The sequence below is a fragment of the Poeciliopsis prolifica genome, unplaced genomic scaffold, assembly GCF_027474105.1.
Source record: "Poeciliopsis prolifica strain line A6 unplaced genomic scaffold, Auburn_PproV2 SCAFFOLD017, whole genome shotgun sequence".
In the NCBI taxonomy this organism is placed as follows: Eukaryota; Metazoa; Chordata; class Actinopteri; order Cyprinodontiformes; family Poeciliidae; genus Poeciliopsis; species Poeciliopsis prolifica.
The window spans coordinates 1,940,805-1,955,549 of NW_026562392.1; the positions used below are offsets into that span (position 1 = coordinate 1,940,805).

Sequence of the window (14,745 nt, forward strand, 5' to 3'; positions counted from 1 at the left end):
TGTCATGTAGCCTTCTTAGCTTTTCACTCTTGCTCTCCTGAATCAATAAGGCACTTCATCTGGTTGCCTTCTCCACCTCCTTCTATCAAGTCTGTTACTATAGCAACCTAATGAGGGCTAAGGAGGCCATTTAAAAGTGTAAGGGCTGAAAATACCCACTGTGGGCAGCATCAAGCTAGCCAACCCGCAAGCAGCAACAATCGATGTGACAGGAGTTCAGACACGGCCTGCGCCGTCGGGTTCTCTGCTGATTGGAAGGAAACCAGCTCCTGCGCTCGCATGCACTTTTCTTCTACAAGAAGAGGGTTGCTTGTGAGTGCAAACAGGGAAGGAACAAAGGTTCAGATCCTGGAAAATCTGGCTTCGGTCCAACTCATACAAAACTCATCCACCCCCGTCACTGTCACCCTGCTTCCAGCTTGTGGCTGGAGGCTGGCCAGCGTCTGTCTCAGTGGCTTCCCCTCGTTTGCCCGAGCCTTTGGCAGGAAGTTTTGATGGGAGAGGTTTCTTCTTCTGCGATTGTCTTTGAAGCTGTGGAATGTTGCAGAATGGCTATAGGTTGAGACTTGTCACCGTAGATGACAGTAGCCTATTTTCCTCCTGCTGAAATAGGCTCCTTTGTTTCTAAGGAGTAGCTGTAGTGATTAATTTGTAGTAAATAGAGATATTTATTTTTTATGCAAATTGACAGAATCATCCTACCATTAGATGTTTTATTATTTTCACTTTTATTTTCCCCCTTCTCTCTCCTACCCGTGTCATGGACCCATGGTTAATGTATGTCGACTTAAAGGGGCAGTGTTTAAGTCCCTTTCAATGTATTTAAAGGGACTCATGTATTTTCAGGCTCATGGTGCCATTTTATAGCTCAGTCAAATAACTACTTTACCTCCTATGTGGATTTTTCTTTTTTCCGTCTAAATAATTTACACAGCCTCTCAGTATGTTGAAATAAACAAAATCAGATTGTGTTTACTAAAATGTATTTTTGTGAGTGCAAGAAATAATTCCATGATGAAATCCTTATACTTTATATAAACATTTGATCACAAGTTTTGCATCATATATTCCAGCTGTAGGACATTCGCAACCGTTGCATGTATGAATGTGTGTGAGATTTGGGGTGGATTTGTCTGACTGAAGCCTCTCCTGTCTGAGGGGATTAGAGCACAGCTGGAGTCAAGAGTCTGATGCTGGAGGCTCTTCCAATCCAGCACTGAGGATCAATGTGGTTGAGTCCCAGGCAGGGTGGACTCCCCATGGCCTGCAGCCAGAAAAGAGGGTTCATTTTAATTCACACCCTTTCTTAGTAATGTAATAATATTACACAAATTAGACGTTATTGTGGATAGCAACAAAGAAGTCAAATCTCTGGACAGTCGGATGGAAGGAATTTTTTGTTTTCTTTCTGAGAAGTAAAAGTATAGCAATTAGCTTTTTTTTTTAATTTATTTATTTTTTAATTATTTGTGCAGAGCTTTTTTTATTTTTTATTGGCCTTGTGGGATCAAAAATGACGTTTGGATTGTTACAGCTGCTGACCTCCAAGTCCCTGAATCAAACAAACTTCACTGACAACTTACATTTTTTGCATTTAAATGACTATATAAAATTTCATAATGATGGCGATGGCAGCCACAGCCAGTTCTTAATGTTGTCTTTATAATGGTATGGTTTGGATTTCAAAGCTAACACATTAGGGACGCACCGATACACTTTTTCCACTTCCGATACCGATATCTGAGGTTTAGTATCGGCCAATCCGATACAGAAAAACAGCCGAACTAACTTAAAATGCTTCATTTTTTGAAACACAGACATAAGATGTACATATTTATTTAATGTCTATACACAGCACACTTACATACACCAACAGCTTCACAAGCTGCCTCTCGCCTGTTGGAGGTTGGCACTAGCAGCCCTCTCAACCCCACAGGGGGTGGGTGGGTAGGTAGGTATTGTTCTATTTCGTATTCTGTTCCTTGTCCAGAATAGTTGGTCTCTTTGCAGCAGATGCTTAACATACTTTGCACTAAATTCCTACAGTTTGAAAAAAAAAACAGAGAGCACTGGAAGTTTGAAGCGTTCCTGTTCAGAAGCACTTCCACTTTGCTGTGAGTCATTATTTGGAAGAGACTGGGATCAGTCTTGACACACATCCAGTCTGTGTATGATATCACTGTTTCTATTTGATCTTCTGAGTGAGCAATTCAGCACTGATATCAGATCCATTAAACATGACTGGCTGCTTCACAGCTACGCTTCTTTTTTTTCTATTTTTATATAAATTTTTATAACAGTGGATCACATCTATGTACTTGTTGCACACCTCGTACACCCACATTTTCTCCTACACACACACAATATTTTTAAAGTTGTGGGTGTTTGTGCATGTGCCTCTGTTCGGAGCCCTCACCCAGAAAGCTTATCAATGGCTGTGAGATTTTGCCAAATGTTGCTATGGTAACAGCAGAGAAATTGCTTTATAAGAAAGAGACGGTCATGTGTAGGCTGAATTAAATCAGAGGATAAAGAGTATGGAAGATGTAGGCAGGAGGGCAGGAGAGTGATGAGGCATTTATGAATGGCAGAGAGAAAGGATTTGTTGAGGTCATCTGCAGAGCAGAGACATGGGAAAACAAAGACATGATTCAGGGAAACAAGAGGCATGCACAACATAGACATAATGTTTGCCTAGTGCTGTCTGCCATTTGATCTGTTCTAGTCTTCAGGGCTGTTTACTGCTAGCTTAGCAGACCCAATCTCACTAATATTCCAACAGCTTTATCGGGCTTTACATAAAACCCAAGAGTCTCTACCGGTTCAGAGGAAGAGTATCTGCCTCTGAACCGGTGGGTGAGGCTGTTGAGATGAACATCTGAATCCAAGCCGCTTGTGTTCCTATCTGAATCTGACAAGCTGTTTGATCTCAATGTTTGCACTTTGTGACTGAGGGAATTTCAAGTCACTTTAAGCAGCTAGTGCTGCTGCTTTAAAAAGAAAATGTGACTTTTAATCAACAAAATCACTCAAGATTTGGACGAAAGATGTTCAAAAGATGCTCGGAGAACATCTTTTGTCTGCGAGCAGGAATCACCTGCATCACCCCATCACCTGATGGGTGTTCTGCAAAAAACAGTGATATCTTGAGTAAGAACCAAAATCTGTCTGATTTGTTTGACTTGCTGATGTAATACATACAACAGGCATTTCTTTTAATGAGATAATATATTATAAATGTTACCAGATAAGGTTTTTTTTTCTCTTCACTATGAGAAAATGTGCAATATTTGACACTAATCACATCAACTTTCATTTGATTCCCACATGTTTTTTGCAGCAGTCGGTTCCTTCAGTGTTTTTCTTCCGTTTTGTGTCCACCAGGCGAGTTCGCAGCGCAAAGTCGCTTGACAAATTTGAAAAATGAGCATCAGAAAAAAAAATTTAATCAGTTCTTTTAACTGATTTAATTTTAATTTTTTAATTAAAAAACAAAACTGAAACAATGATGAAAAATTCAAGAGATTTGTTTTTTTTTTTTTTTTTGTTTTTTTTCTTCATCTTCCCTCCAACTTGCTGAGGCTCTCACAGTGCCCCCTGGTGGCCCTCCGCTTTAAAAAAAAATCACCTCATTAAACCATAGGACACATGTCCAGGTGTTGAGAACTTTGTCACAGATTGCATTGCAAACAGTGTGCTTTTACACACTACGTGTGTGAATAACTGGTGTCATCTGACGAAGGAACTGTCCCTTCATTTTCAGTGAGCAAACCAACACTACAGCCTTGCATTAGAAGAGAAGCTTCATTGGAGCCGCGAATGAGAGGTGATTCCTGCTCGCGTCAGCCTTGAAAGACAAAAACGTGTCCTGCCACTCAGCGATGCCTACTCATTTTAATGTCAGCTGCTGTCAGTCTCTTAGATACAACACACTTATCAGAGACAAGTTCAGTGCATGCGCACATACACACACATATACAGACAGACAAAACAGGTCGATCTAGTCTAACTATCCTATTATTTCTTTAAGCTATCTGCTTTGATTGTGGTGTATTTGTGGTAAAGTGTCAGCCCAGCCACATTGCCTTTTGATGTTTTCATTCTGACAGATCTGATAAGAATTTGTGGACAATAAGAAAACACAAAGTTCAGACAGGAAAAAAGACGTGTGAAGAAATTGCTTTTATTGTATTCTAAAGATTAGCTTAATTTTTCTTTCAATTCTCTAAAATGTTTTGACATTTTGGTATCTTCAAGTCCACTCAGCGTCTTATCTGCATTCATTGATTCCCTGACAGTTATTTAGCGTATTTAGCTAAACAAAAAAAAACAATTACTTGAAAAACCGTCTGAAGAGTTTAGCCTTTTAGTAATTTAACACACACACACACACATAGAGTCCTCACAGCCACACAGATCGGTTTACAGCAACGGTCTCGGTTAGCTGAGGATGTCATCAAAAGCAGTGGAGTGGGAACAGGTGTATATCTGCAGGCTGCAGGGAGAGTGGATCATTACAGGTCACAAAGCACCCAGGGTCGGTGATAACAGCTTTGTGGCTGTGTGTGTGTGTGTGTGTGCGTGCGTGTGTGTGGGTGTGTGTGTGGGTGTGTGTTTCAGTTGTTTGGTATTAGTATTTACTGTCAGGTGGGAAATCTCATAGTTACAGAGCTTGGCAACAAACTGAAATGTTACCACTGAGGAAAATCCAAGCCATCATCTTGTTTACAATGTGGAAAGACAAATTATGGATTAAATATTCTTTCTAGTAGCTTTTGGTTAAAGCAGATTAAAAAAAAAAGCTAAGCAAGTAACATTTATTCACACTCTGGGGAATTCAAGAAAAACACCTGAAAGTAGCTAAACAAATCAGCATTAATTAAGTGCGTGCACATGCTTTTTGTCCATATGGAAAACTAATTGTTTTTGTCCATTTCTTTTCCATAGCAGAAGCACGGCTTAGGGACGTTATGGTCAGTTAGACGCATTGTCATTTCCAACTTTCTGCTTCTGTCTGATTTGCTGTGGGAGTGGAAAGACACGACTTGTCCCTACAGCCTGAAAAACTCCTCTCTGATCCATCAGCACAACCGTGAAAGCAGCATTTGCTGTTTTCAGTGATCTTCCTTAACAACTACTGATTGGACCGCTGAAAAACTAAATGCAGTCAACTAAATGCAGTACTTAACGTTGTATTTTACGCTCAGAGATCTGTCTAAGGGAACTAATAAGATGCTATGCAAGTGTTCCAAACATGGGTACCACTTTAAACAACTTGAAAAATAGTCAAAAGTCAACATCTTACTTGATACACTAACATAGCAGCCATTAGCTTGTCTCACTGAAACACAATGCTTTCATTGTGTTGCATTAAAAAAATGCAACTTCAAAGCTATCAGTCTGTAGACCACATTATTCTAAAAACAAAAGTACATAGCTAACCACACTGGACACACACACATATAAATATAAACTGTGCTGCTTGTGTATCTGCATGAACACAACACAAAAAAATCAGAGCAAATTTGTGAGAAAGTGGTCCAACACTGATATATTGAAAAAGTGAGACTGTTGCAGCCACTGAAGGGATGTGAACTCCAACACCAGTTTCATCGCCAATGGTTTCCAACTGCAGCCTTTAATTCACTGTGGTTTTCTGGACACAAGTGACTCATTTCCTGACACTTTTCATTTAAACGCAATCTCAAACACTGAGGTGTGTGCAAACCAAAGAGGTTGCCTATTAAGCTATTTCTCACTCCTAATTGCATTGGATTCCTGCAAAAAATTACGAGCCATTTCAATACAACCATACTAACGATATTTGAGTCCAATCTCTTTATGAGCAGGCACTTCCTGTTTGTGCTAGCAGAGAAAAAGGCAGAATCAAATCATCACCAGTGTGCCTCTTTTCACTGTTCTGATCTCAGCAGGCTGACTCTGTCCCCGTCGCCCATGTCTCTCGTTAGAAGTCCAACACTGCTGTGCGAACAAAAATACAGATTCAAAGCATTTTTGTGAACGGAGCTACTTGGGAATTTCTGCCCATGATGTCACCGTAAAGCTGATTCGAAAATGAAATACTGTAAAGTTTCTAGTGAGCAAGTTATTGCGATAAAGCACTTTAAGGTTTCTTCCTTGAGCTGTTTTATGACTATAATTTTCAGCTGACCTTTCTCCACCTTCAGCCTGCAGTCAGCCAGTGTTTCATAAAAGGAGACGTGTCACTTTATCCTCAATCAAATGCTTGGTGGCCATCCTATGTGGGTGAATATTTTAAGCAAATATTGTGTTTCTCATTTAACAGGAACTCATAAATTGAGTATAAACAGCAGAAATGGGCATTGTAAAGCTGCATGAAGATCTGAACTGCAAACACAGACACTGTAGGCAACTTCTGGATGGGAAGAAACAGTTTCTCAAGAATTTATTAATGTGGAGGATCTTGTTTAAATACCTCATCTTACGTAATATTTGACGACACCACGTTTTCCTTCTTGTGCATTTCAGCCTAATTTGGTGTTCAATGGAGAGAATTTAACAGGGTTATTGGAGGCACGGTGTGCATATGGTGCTGTGTTTACTCAGAGTACACAGATCTGCTTTCCATGGAAAGCTCCAGGAGTTTGTAAGGAGAGATTTTCTTCTGTCCAAATGAGGGTATATTTGATGTGTTTTTCATTTTTGGGTCATACTTTGTGAAGTTTCCTATTTAACTATTCAAGTAGATCATTTTCCTGCCTCACATTTCAACACTTTTATTTATGTTAGCAAATGTTTGCTGGCTCCAGTTGCCTGTAATAAATTGTGAAGTCAGAAGCTGTAGATGAAAACTGAGCGTTGGGATAAATTAACTGAAAAAAGTCTCATAATTAATTATTTCTGTTTGAAGTAATGGTCCAAAGGTACACTGAACACTCTTCGGGAATCTGAAGAAAAGTCAAAAGTTGGAAAAAAAAATCTGAAGAAATGTCAGAAATCTAACAAAAAAGTCTGAAATCGGAAAAAATTTGAAAAAACTCAAATCTGTGAAAATTCACAAATTAAAAGGTAAAAGTGTTTTGTTTTTTTTATTTTGCTGACTATTCAGCTTCATCAGAATGCATATTGTAATGTATTGAATATGACTAGAGCAAATTTCATTTGGTGATGGTCATTGTATGAAAAGTATCAACATTTATATAATGTTCACACAAACTAAAACTGCTAAACCCACTGCTAATTCCACACTCCTGAATCCAATAAACTACAACCACTCAAAACAGAAAAACATCAAAAGTGACAAAATCCACCTTTATTTTGTCACCTTTAGATCTGAGTAACATGCATTTATCAAAATTCAACATGTCAAAAGAGCATGTAAACTTTGAACTGTTCTCCTGAGATGAAAGCTAAATGTCCTGAAGTGCATGCTAACTGTGGCGTCCTAAAATCAAACCGTCTTTCCTCTGTGTCTCCCACCCAGCAGCGAGCTGAGTGACTGACAGGACAAGCAGACATGGGGAAGCAGAACAGTAAGCTCCGTCCCGAGGTGATGCAGGACCTGCTGGAGAGCACAGACTTCACCGAGCACGAGATCCAGGAGTGGTACAAGGGCTTCCTGAGGGACTGCCCCAGCGGGAACCTGTCCATGGAGGAGTTCAAGAAGATTTACGGAAACTTCTTTCCATACGGAGACGCTTCCAAGTTTGCCGAGCACGTCTTTCGCACTTTTGACGCCAACGGTGACGGGACGATAGATTTCAGGGAGTTTATCATCGCGTTAAGTGTGACGTCCCGCGGCAAGCTGGAGCAAAAGCTGAAGTGGGCCTTCAGTATGTACGACCTGGATGGGAACGGGTACATCAGTAAAGCTGAGATGTTGGAGATTGTACAGGTGAGTGTCTCGCAACATATTTAACCAGCTGCAGACGGCACATAAATCGTTCTAAAATTTCCTGATTGTGCCTTCACTGATTTTTTAGGGAACACATGTGAGAACTAGAACTTTGGCCAAGACTAAAGCAAAAACTAACGGCGCTGTAGCTGCATCCGTAACACAGCCCGTGTCTGATACTGTGAGCCTCTGCTGATATTTTAAGAACAAAATACCCAGGAAGTGAGAGGAAGTTCTGACAGTCATGTGGCTCTTTCTACCACATGGTTTCTGGGAGATAAGTCGTTCTAGATCCCACTTTTTGTGAGCATTGAAATTAGTCTGAGCGTTAATGATATGTTTCGTTGATGTAGAAACTTTTTTTGCCTCTAAGCTCTGACTGCCACTGCCCTGTTTGCCACACCATGTTTTTAAAGTTATATCTGATTATAGCTTTTCAAGGTGGACGTTAAGGGGCAGAGAGTACTCTGAGGCTTTGTCCACACATTGCCTGGTCTTCATAAAAACAAATGTCTTCACCACATCGTTTAAATAAATAGTATGGCACACGCTGGTTCAGTTTCAGGAGAGTTTTCTTCCACATGAACCCGGACAAATCCACTCCTGAACATTGTTTTGAAAATGCTAGAGCCATAGGGGGAAGTGTAATGCAAAGCTGAAGCTTGTCAGCCAATCAGATTGCTTCAAAGCAATCAGGACTTCCTGTCAGAAATTAAACATGGTACCAGAAGATTTATTGATGTGGACAAATATATATATATATATGTTGAACTGTTTTTAAGTAGCCTATTAGAATATAAAGTTAGTAAGACAAGACGATGTTGATTGGGAATCATGTCAAAGCAAGTCAGTGGGCATATTGGTGCATTATTTGCCAAATTTCTCTTTTCCTACGAACCCAAATGCAGCATTTTGTCAAATCTCCACTTTGGTCAGAGTTTTTATAAACATTCATTATTAGCGATATGAAACTGAGTTTTTGCATTAATGAAAACTCAAGACGCATAAAAATTTGTTTTTCCCAGATATCCGCGTGTCGACTTTAGGCCAAAGACTGCTTCACATATTTACAAATCCAAAATGTGACTAAAATACAAAAATGTAGAATTAAATATTTTATTTTGGCAACAAAAAAAAAGAAAAGAAAATACATTTTTAAATTCTGTTTATTTTACAGCTAAGAGTGAATTTCTTTTGTTAAACGTGTTTTTGTGGTCTGAGCTTTACCCACAGGACCGCTTCTTTTTGATTCTTCTACAGTAACTAATAAGCTCAAGATTATTCAGACCTGGCAAATTTACACCTAGGTGTTTCTCATGTAACCAAGAGTTTTGTTTTTTTCTGATAGGAAATAACCTTTGTGCCCTTATGCAAGGCACTTGACCCCAGGTTGTCTACTGATCTGTAGGGTTATTCTAGCCGAGTGAGACATGCCGTGTACAAGCCCTCTAGAAAAATGCAAAGTTCAGTTCGAAATGATTTCATCAGTGAGCTCCTGATGTCACTTCCTTTTTTAATTATTTACCTAAACCAGTCTCTGCTGGGAGACGTACAATAGCACAATAAACAAATGTAGTGGTTCTTAAATACAACTGAGTGGAATCATTTTTAAGTTTATGTTTTATATAGTGGAGAAAAGCTTTAAAAGTCATCAGAAGCTCAAAATGATTCTGACCTTCCTGCTCATGATGAGTGTATGTAAACTTCTGGCAGGGACAGCGGCTGGTTTTACTTCCTGGTTGCTTTATGACTCAGATGTCTTTCTAATCTTTGGTGAAACTGTTTCCTGTGACTGTTTGTGCCTCTTGGTACACGTATGAAAATTTCAGACTTAAATTAAGTCTCCTTCACTTTTTTCAAGGCATCTGCAGGAAATTAAAGAAAAGAGATCTGACATGTGTTTCATGTCCTTAACCTTAACCAGACTGCAGTGAGTTGCACCTCAACCTGTCACTTCCTTCTGCAGCCTACTGACATCAACTTTCTGCCTGCTTCCCATTAGAATGCAGTGACTCGGATTCTTGTCAGGCTTTTCACTGGGCTTACCTGCTCAAATGAGGGAGATCACGACCAGTAGACATATTCTGCATCTATTTATTAAATTATGTAAATTATGTAACTGCAGTTAACTGAGAATGTATTTTCTTTTTACTGTAGTTATAACTCAAATTTGACATTTTGTTATGATATGTTGTGGTATCTAATGCCATAGTGATTTAAGGTACAATAATAAAAGAAAAAAAGCACAAGTCTCTGTTTGCTACAAATCTTTATCATATCCAATCAGAGGAGGAAACACTAGAACTGGTCTAAAATAAAATTTACTATTATAATCATCATTTCAGGCTTTTTAGGCACACTGGTTACGAGTATCGTCATTTGACACCACATAAGTAAGTTCATCCAACCATATTTTTAAATATATTGATATCAGTGCCATCAAAATGCATTATTTCCTAACATTTCAACAAGTTATTGCTGACATAACAAGGAATGTTTAAATATTCTAAAAGTGGAGCTGAATTGGGCCAAATGCCCCCCTGATTATTTATTTCATTCATCTAGAAACCTTTCACACGAACCTGCAGGGATTAATTGTGTTTGCACTGATCTGAGGGTCAGAGTATATGTCACACATTCACCGTTTCTTCTCAGTATTTCGTTTCTTCTCAGTACGGCAGTTTTTCTTCGTCACACAGCAGCAAGAAGGTCTTCTGTACCTTTTACCTCTCCGCCTGCTAGTTGTTCAGACAAAATACTGTAATTTCTTGCAGGCACAACGTTTACGCTGTCATCCGTTCACCTTTTCTCCTCTGACAGGATCTCAGCAGCACAACGTGAGATTTCAGTTTGGGACAAAAAAAGAGAATTTCTCCATCTGGTCTGAACGCTTTCGGTTCTGTTTCCTGCAGCTTGAAACTCACCTGAAGTATGTCAGGCATTAAAAAGCACCTAGTTAGAATTATTTGCTGTAGAAGGGCATAATGATTGTTGTTTTTAATCTTCATTTTGGACGGATCGCTATTCAGATTTCACTTTTTGTGACCAGTAGTCAGCCACAGCCACGTGACTGCTGCCACTTTCCAATGCTTCACCCAGAGGACCCTGCCTTCCCTCCCACTGATGCTTTTATGTTTCGTTAGACACCGGCCGCCATTGGCCAGTGACGGAGAACTCCAGCTCTCTCCCACCATTTAATGCTCTCTCCTGCAGAGAGTGTGTAAACGCTGCTGATGCTCGTAATTAGCCTTGCTGTGGGAGTAATTGAATGGGACAGATCAGAGTCGGCACGGCTCTTCAGACAATGGCGAGAGCCGAACACAGAAACGCATAAAGCTACATCATCCACTCATCAGCAGTTGATATCTCACGCCTGCATATCTTTCATCTGGAAGGCTGTGCTGTCAGCGGAGCAGACGGGTGCAGGGCGGGGGTAATTGTTCCTGTTGGCAGACGGAGGGAGGGGGCATTCAGACAGGTCATCTGGTGAGGCAGAAGAAAGCAGTTCACATCATTCACTTTCAGCTAGAACAGTCCAGACTGCCTTTAGCTTGCTCTGACGACACTGTTGACATATGGAGGGCAACTCTTTCTTTTGCCTTTTCACTACCTAAAACTCTGACAGAGCCACCAGGCAGAACCGCTGCTAGCCAGTGTGGTTAGCACTGGCTAGCTCCCTTTCATTAGAAAGAGAGCTTTGTGATTTGTGGTTAAGAACAAGCATGATGTTTGATAAGTATTTTCCTACTGTAGTTCTGTGGAGATATATACCTTTATAAAAAAAAATGTTTAATTCCCTTCTCACCCACCTCGGGTGGTTCTTATCCTCTGAGCTCGGGTCCTCTACCAGAGGCCTGGGAGCTTGAGGGTTCTGCGCAGTATCTTGGCTGTGCCAAGGACTGCACATTTCTGGACTGAGATGTCTGATGTTGTTCCTGGGATCTGTTGTAGCCACTGCTCCAGTTTGGGGGTTACTGCCCCGAGGGCCCCGATGACCACAGGCACCACTGTGGTCTTCACCTTCCAGGCCCTCTCCAGTTCTTCCCTGAGGAAACTGGTATTTCTCCAGTTTCTCGTGCTCCTTTTTCCTGATGTTGCAATCACTTGGTATTGCTACATCTACCACAACGGCTTTCCTCTGTTGTTTATCCACTACGACAATGTCTGGTTGGTTCGCCATTACCATTTTGTCTGTCTGGATCTGGAAGTCCCACAGGATCTTAGCTCTGGCGTTCTCCACCACCTTTGGGGGTGTTCCCCACTTTGATCTCGGGGTTTCCAGTCCATATACTGCACAGATGTTAGTAGTTTTCTAGTCTTAATATCTGTGGCTTTTATCTCCTCCTTTGGCCAGCTAATTATTCCAGCAGGGTATCTGATTACTGGCAGGGCATAGCTGTTTATTGCACGGATTTTGTTCTTGCCATTGAGCTGGCTTCTCAGGACTTGCCTTATTCATTGGAGGTATTTAGCTGTGGCTCTTTTCCTTGTGACCTCATCGAGGTTGCCATTTGCTTATGGTATACCTAGGTACTTGTAACTGTCCTCTATGTCTGCTATTGTTCCTTCTGGGAGTGAGACCCCTTCTGTGCGGATCACCTTCCCCCTCTTTGAAGCTCCTCACAAAATCTTTGACATTTGCTGTTGAAACTTTCTGAGCTTAATTTAATTTTTCTGACTTTTCAAACTCAGAAGTGTTCTTGCTTTGTCTTGGAAATTTCTGAGATTAATCTCAAAATTTGGAAATTCGATCAATTTTCTACCTACCATGGCCCTACTGCTCTAACACAGAAGTTCCATAAAGAGAGAAAAAACTTCAGTGGACCGATTGAATTTGTGAGTGAGTGCGCCCCCTGAGGGCGAGGCTCTGCACACAGTTGGCGCGTCTCGTCTTCAGTGGGAAATGTGATTTTGATCATGTAAACGTCTGAGATTACACAGCATCAAATAGATAACAGCCCCTGTTGGGGGAGGGGGAGGACCATATGCAGCATTTGGAGATCTTAGGGAATGAATTCATAGTAAATCGAGTTAAGATGACATGCGGTGCAATTCCCATCATTTCACTCCTTATTGTCATGGAGGGGTTTAGGAACTGGATCCGGTGTGAGTGTGTTTCTCCAGATAAGGCCGACAGCTGACTGCGATATTGGCTAAACGTCCTGAACACTCATCAGATAATAACTGAGCCGGTTCTGTGCTGAAATCAGGGCCTGATATTAAGTGTCAGTGTTGGTTGTCCCTCCGCTCCTCTCTGACCCGGCTGCTCCTCCATCCTGCCTCTGGGTAATAAGCAGCATAATCAACACCTATATGAAGCTCTGGCTGGCCTGTAATCACAATCAGCCCTGCTCTGCTCACATGTCAGCTCCCATTCCCCTCAAACCCACCTCCCTATTAAAGGCACAGAGAGTGGACTGTGATTCCACTGTTTACTGCCAAACAGCCTGCCACAGAGCAGAGGGAGACGCAACACGGGTAAATAGTCTGTCAGGGATTGTGTGCGTGCATATGTTGGTCTACCTAAGCTGCGAACGTCCAATCGCAGAGCAGCGGAGCGGAGCGAGCAGAACGGCTTCATACTGACATAATGTTGGTTCACTCTGAATGAGACAGGCTGTACGACCTCTGAACGCCTCCTGAAACAGAAGACAAGTGTTTTTAGTAAACTGTTGCAATGAGGAGGAAATCAGTTAATCACATCATGAATGAAGACAAACTCAATCATTTCCATTTTGCATGATTTATAATTTTTCCCTTTCTACCAAACACTGGTGGTAAAAGTCTCGAGTCTGGTGTTTTGGTCTGGAGTAGACCTGGATGTTGTTCTAGTGTTAAATGTCCATTAGAATTGAGAGTTTATTGACCTTTAGGAATGTGTTCTTGCGTTATTATGTCATTATCATCATATTACTTCAAAAAGATCTCCAAACAACAGTATTATGGTTTATTGCAATAACTTCTCCAGTTGTCGGGTCGGCGCTGTTCTGAAAATAGTTTTCTATCAACTGAAGCTTCACATGCTGCAGTCATAACACTCGATTCAAATTTTTAACATGCTCTGTTAGTGAAAAGATTCTGGTGTAAAACACACTTGGAGTGTTCAGCTGACCTCACAGTCATGTTCGCTCAGCCTCCTCACGGTTGTGGGAGGAAGCTGGAGTACCTGCACAGAACACACACATTGACTGGGAGAACATGCAAACTCCATGCAGGATTTGAACCCAGGACCTTCTTGCTGCCAGGCAACAGCATAACCTCCCATGCTACATAATGACATGAAGTTCTTCTGCCTGGAAACAGTTTTGGTTTAATATGGGTGAGATGAACTGCTCATCATTTTATGAAATCACGAAGCTTCAACATATTACCGTGGAACAGAACTGAGCTCATGTTTGTTTCGTCTGTATGTTTTTGTGACGTATTGCGTGCAGTTAGAAGAAACAATTGGAATTCCTCTAAGTGAGATTTTAAAGTGAAACATTTCGATAAAAATGTCAACAAGCCCTGGATGGACCAAGAAAGCGGAGCTGCCTTATGAGTCAGGGAGATGTTAAAATGTTACTCCAACAGCTATGTGTCCTTGTCTTTAGGCGATATATAAGATGGTCTCGTCTGTGATGAAGATGCCTGAGGACGAGTCGACGCCCGAGAAGAGGACGGAGAAGATCTTCAGGCAGATGGACACCAACAGAGACGGTGAGTTTGTCTTTTCCAGTATTGTGTTTTTGTTGGGTCTTCATGTACCATCTGTAGGCTCTTGGATCAGTGGCCTCCCTCAGAAAGAACTGCTTTATAAAACACAGCTGGAAACTTTCCTAAGTCTAAGGTGTCTCAGAATTCATCTGAAGAGAAACAGAAAGGGGCCT

The 14,745-nt window shown here is 41.0% G+C and overlaps 1 protein-coding gene across 5 annotated transcripts in view; it reads left to right on the plus strand.

Annotated features, from left to right (window-relative positions):
• The window catches only part of LOC129367464 (neurocalcin-delta A), a 62,391-nt gene that overhangs the window by 42,417 nt on the left and 5,229 nt on the right, over window positions 1-14,745 (plus strand). For 3 of the 5 annotated variants that reach the window (XM_055041896.1, XM_055041897.1, XM_055041900.1), the window contains 2 exons: window positions 7,466-7,876; window positions 14,470-14,575. In XM_055041896.1, coding sequence (XP_054897871.1) covers window positions 7,499-7,876; window positions 14,470-14,575 — 484 coding nt within the window. In that variant the 5' untranslated portion in view covers window positions 7,466-7,498. The remainder of the gene's footprint in view (window positions 1-7,465; window positions 7,877-14,469; window positions 14,576-14,745) is intronic. The other 2 variants (XM_055041898.1, XM_055041899.1) reach the window with 1 other exon arrangement.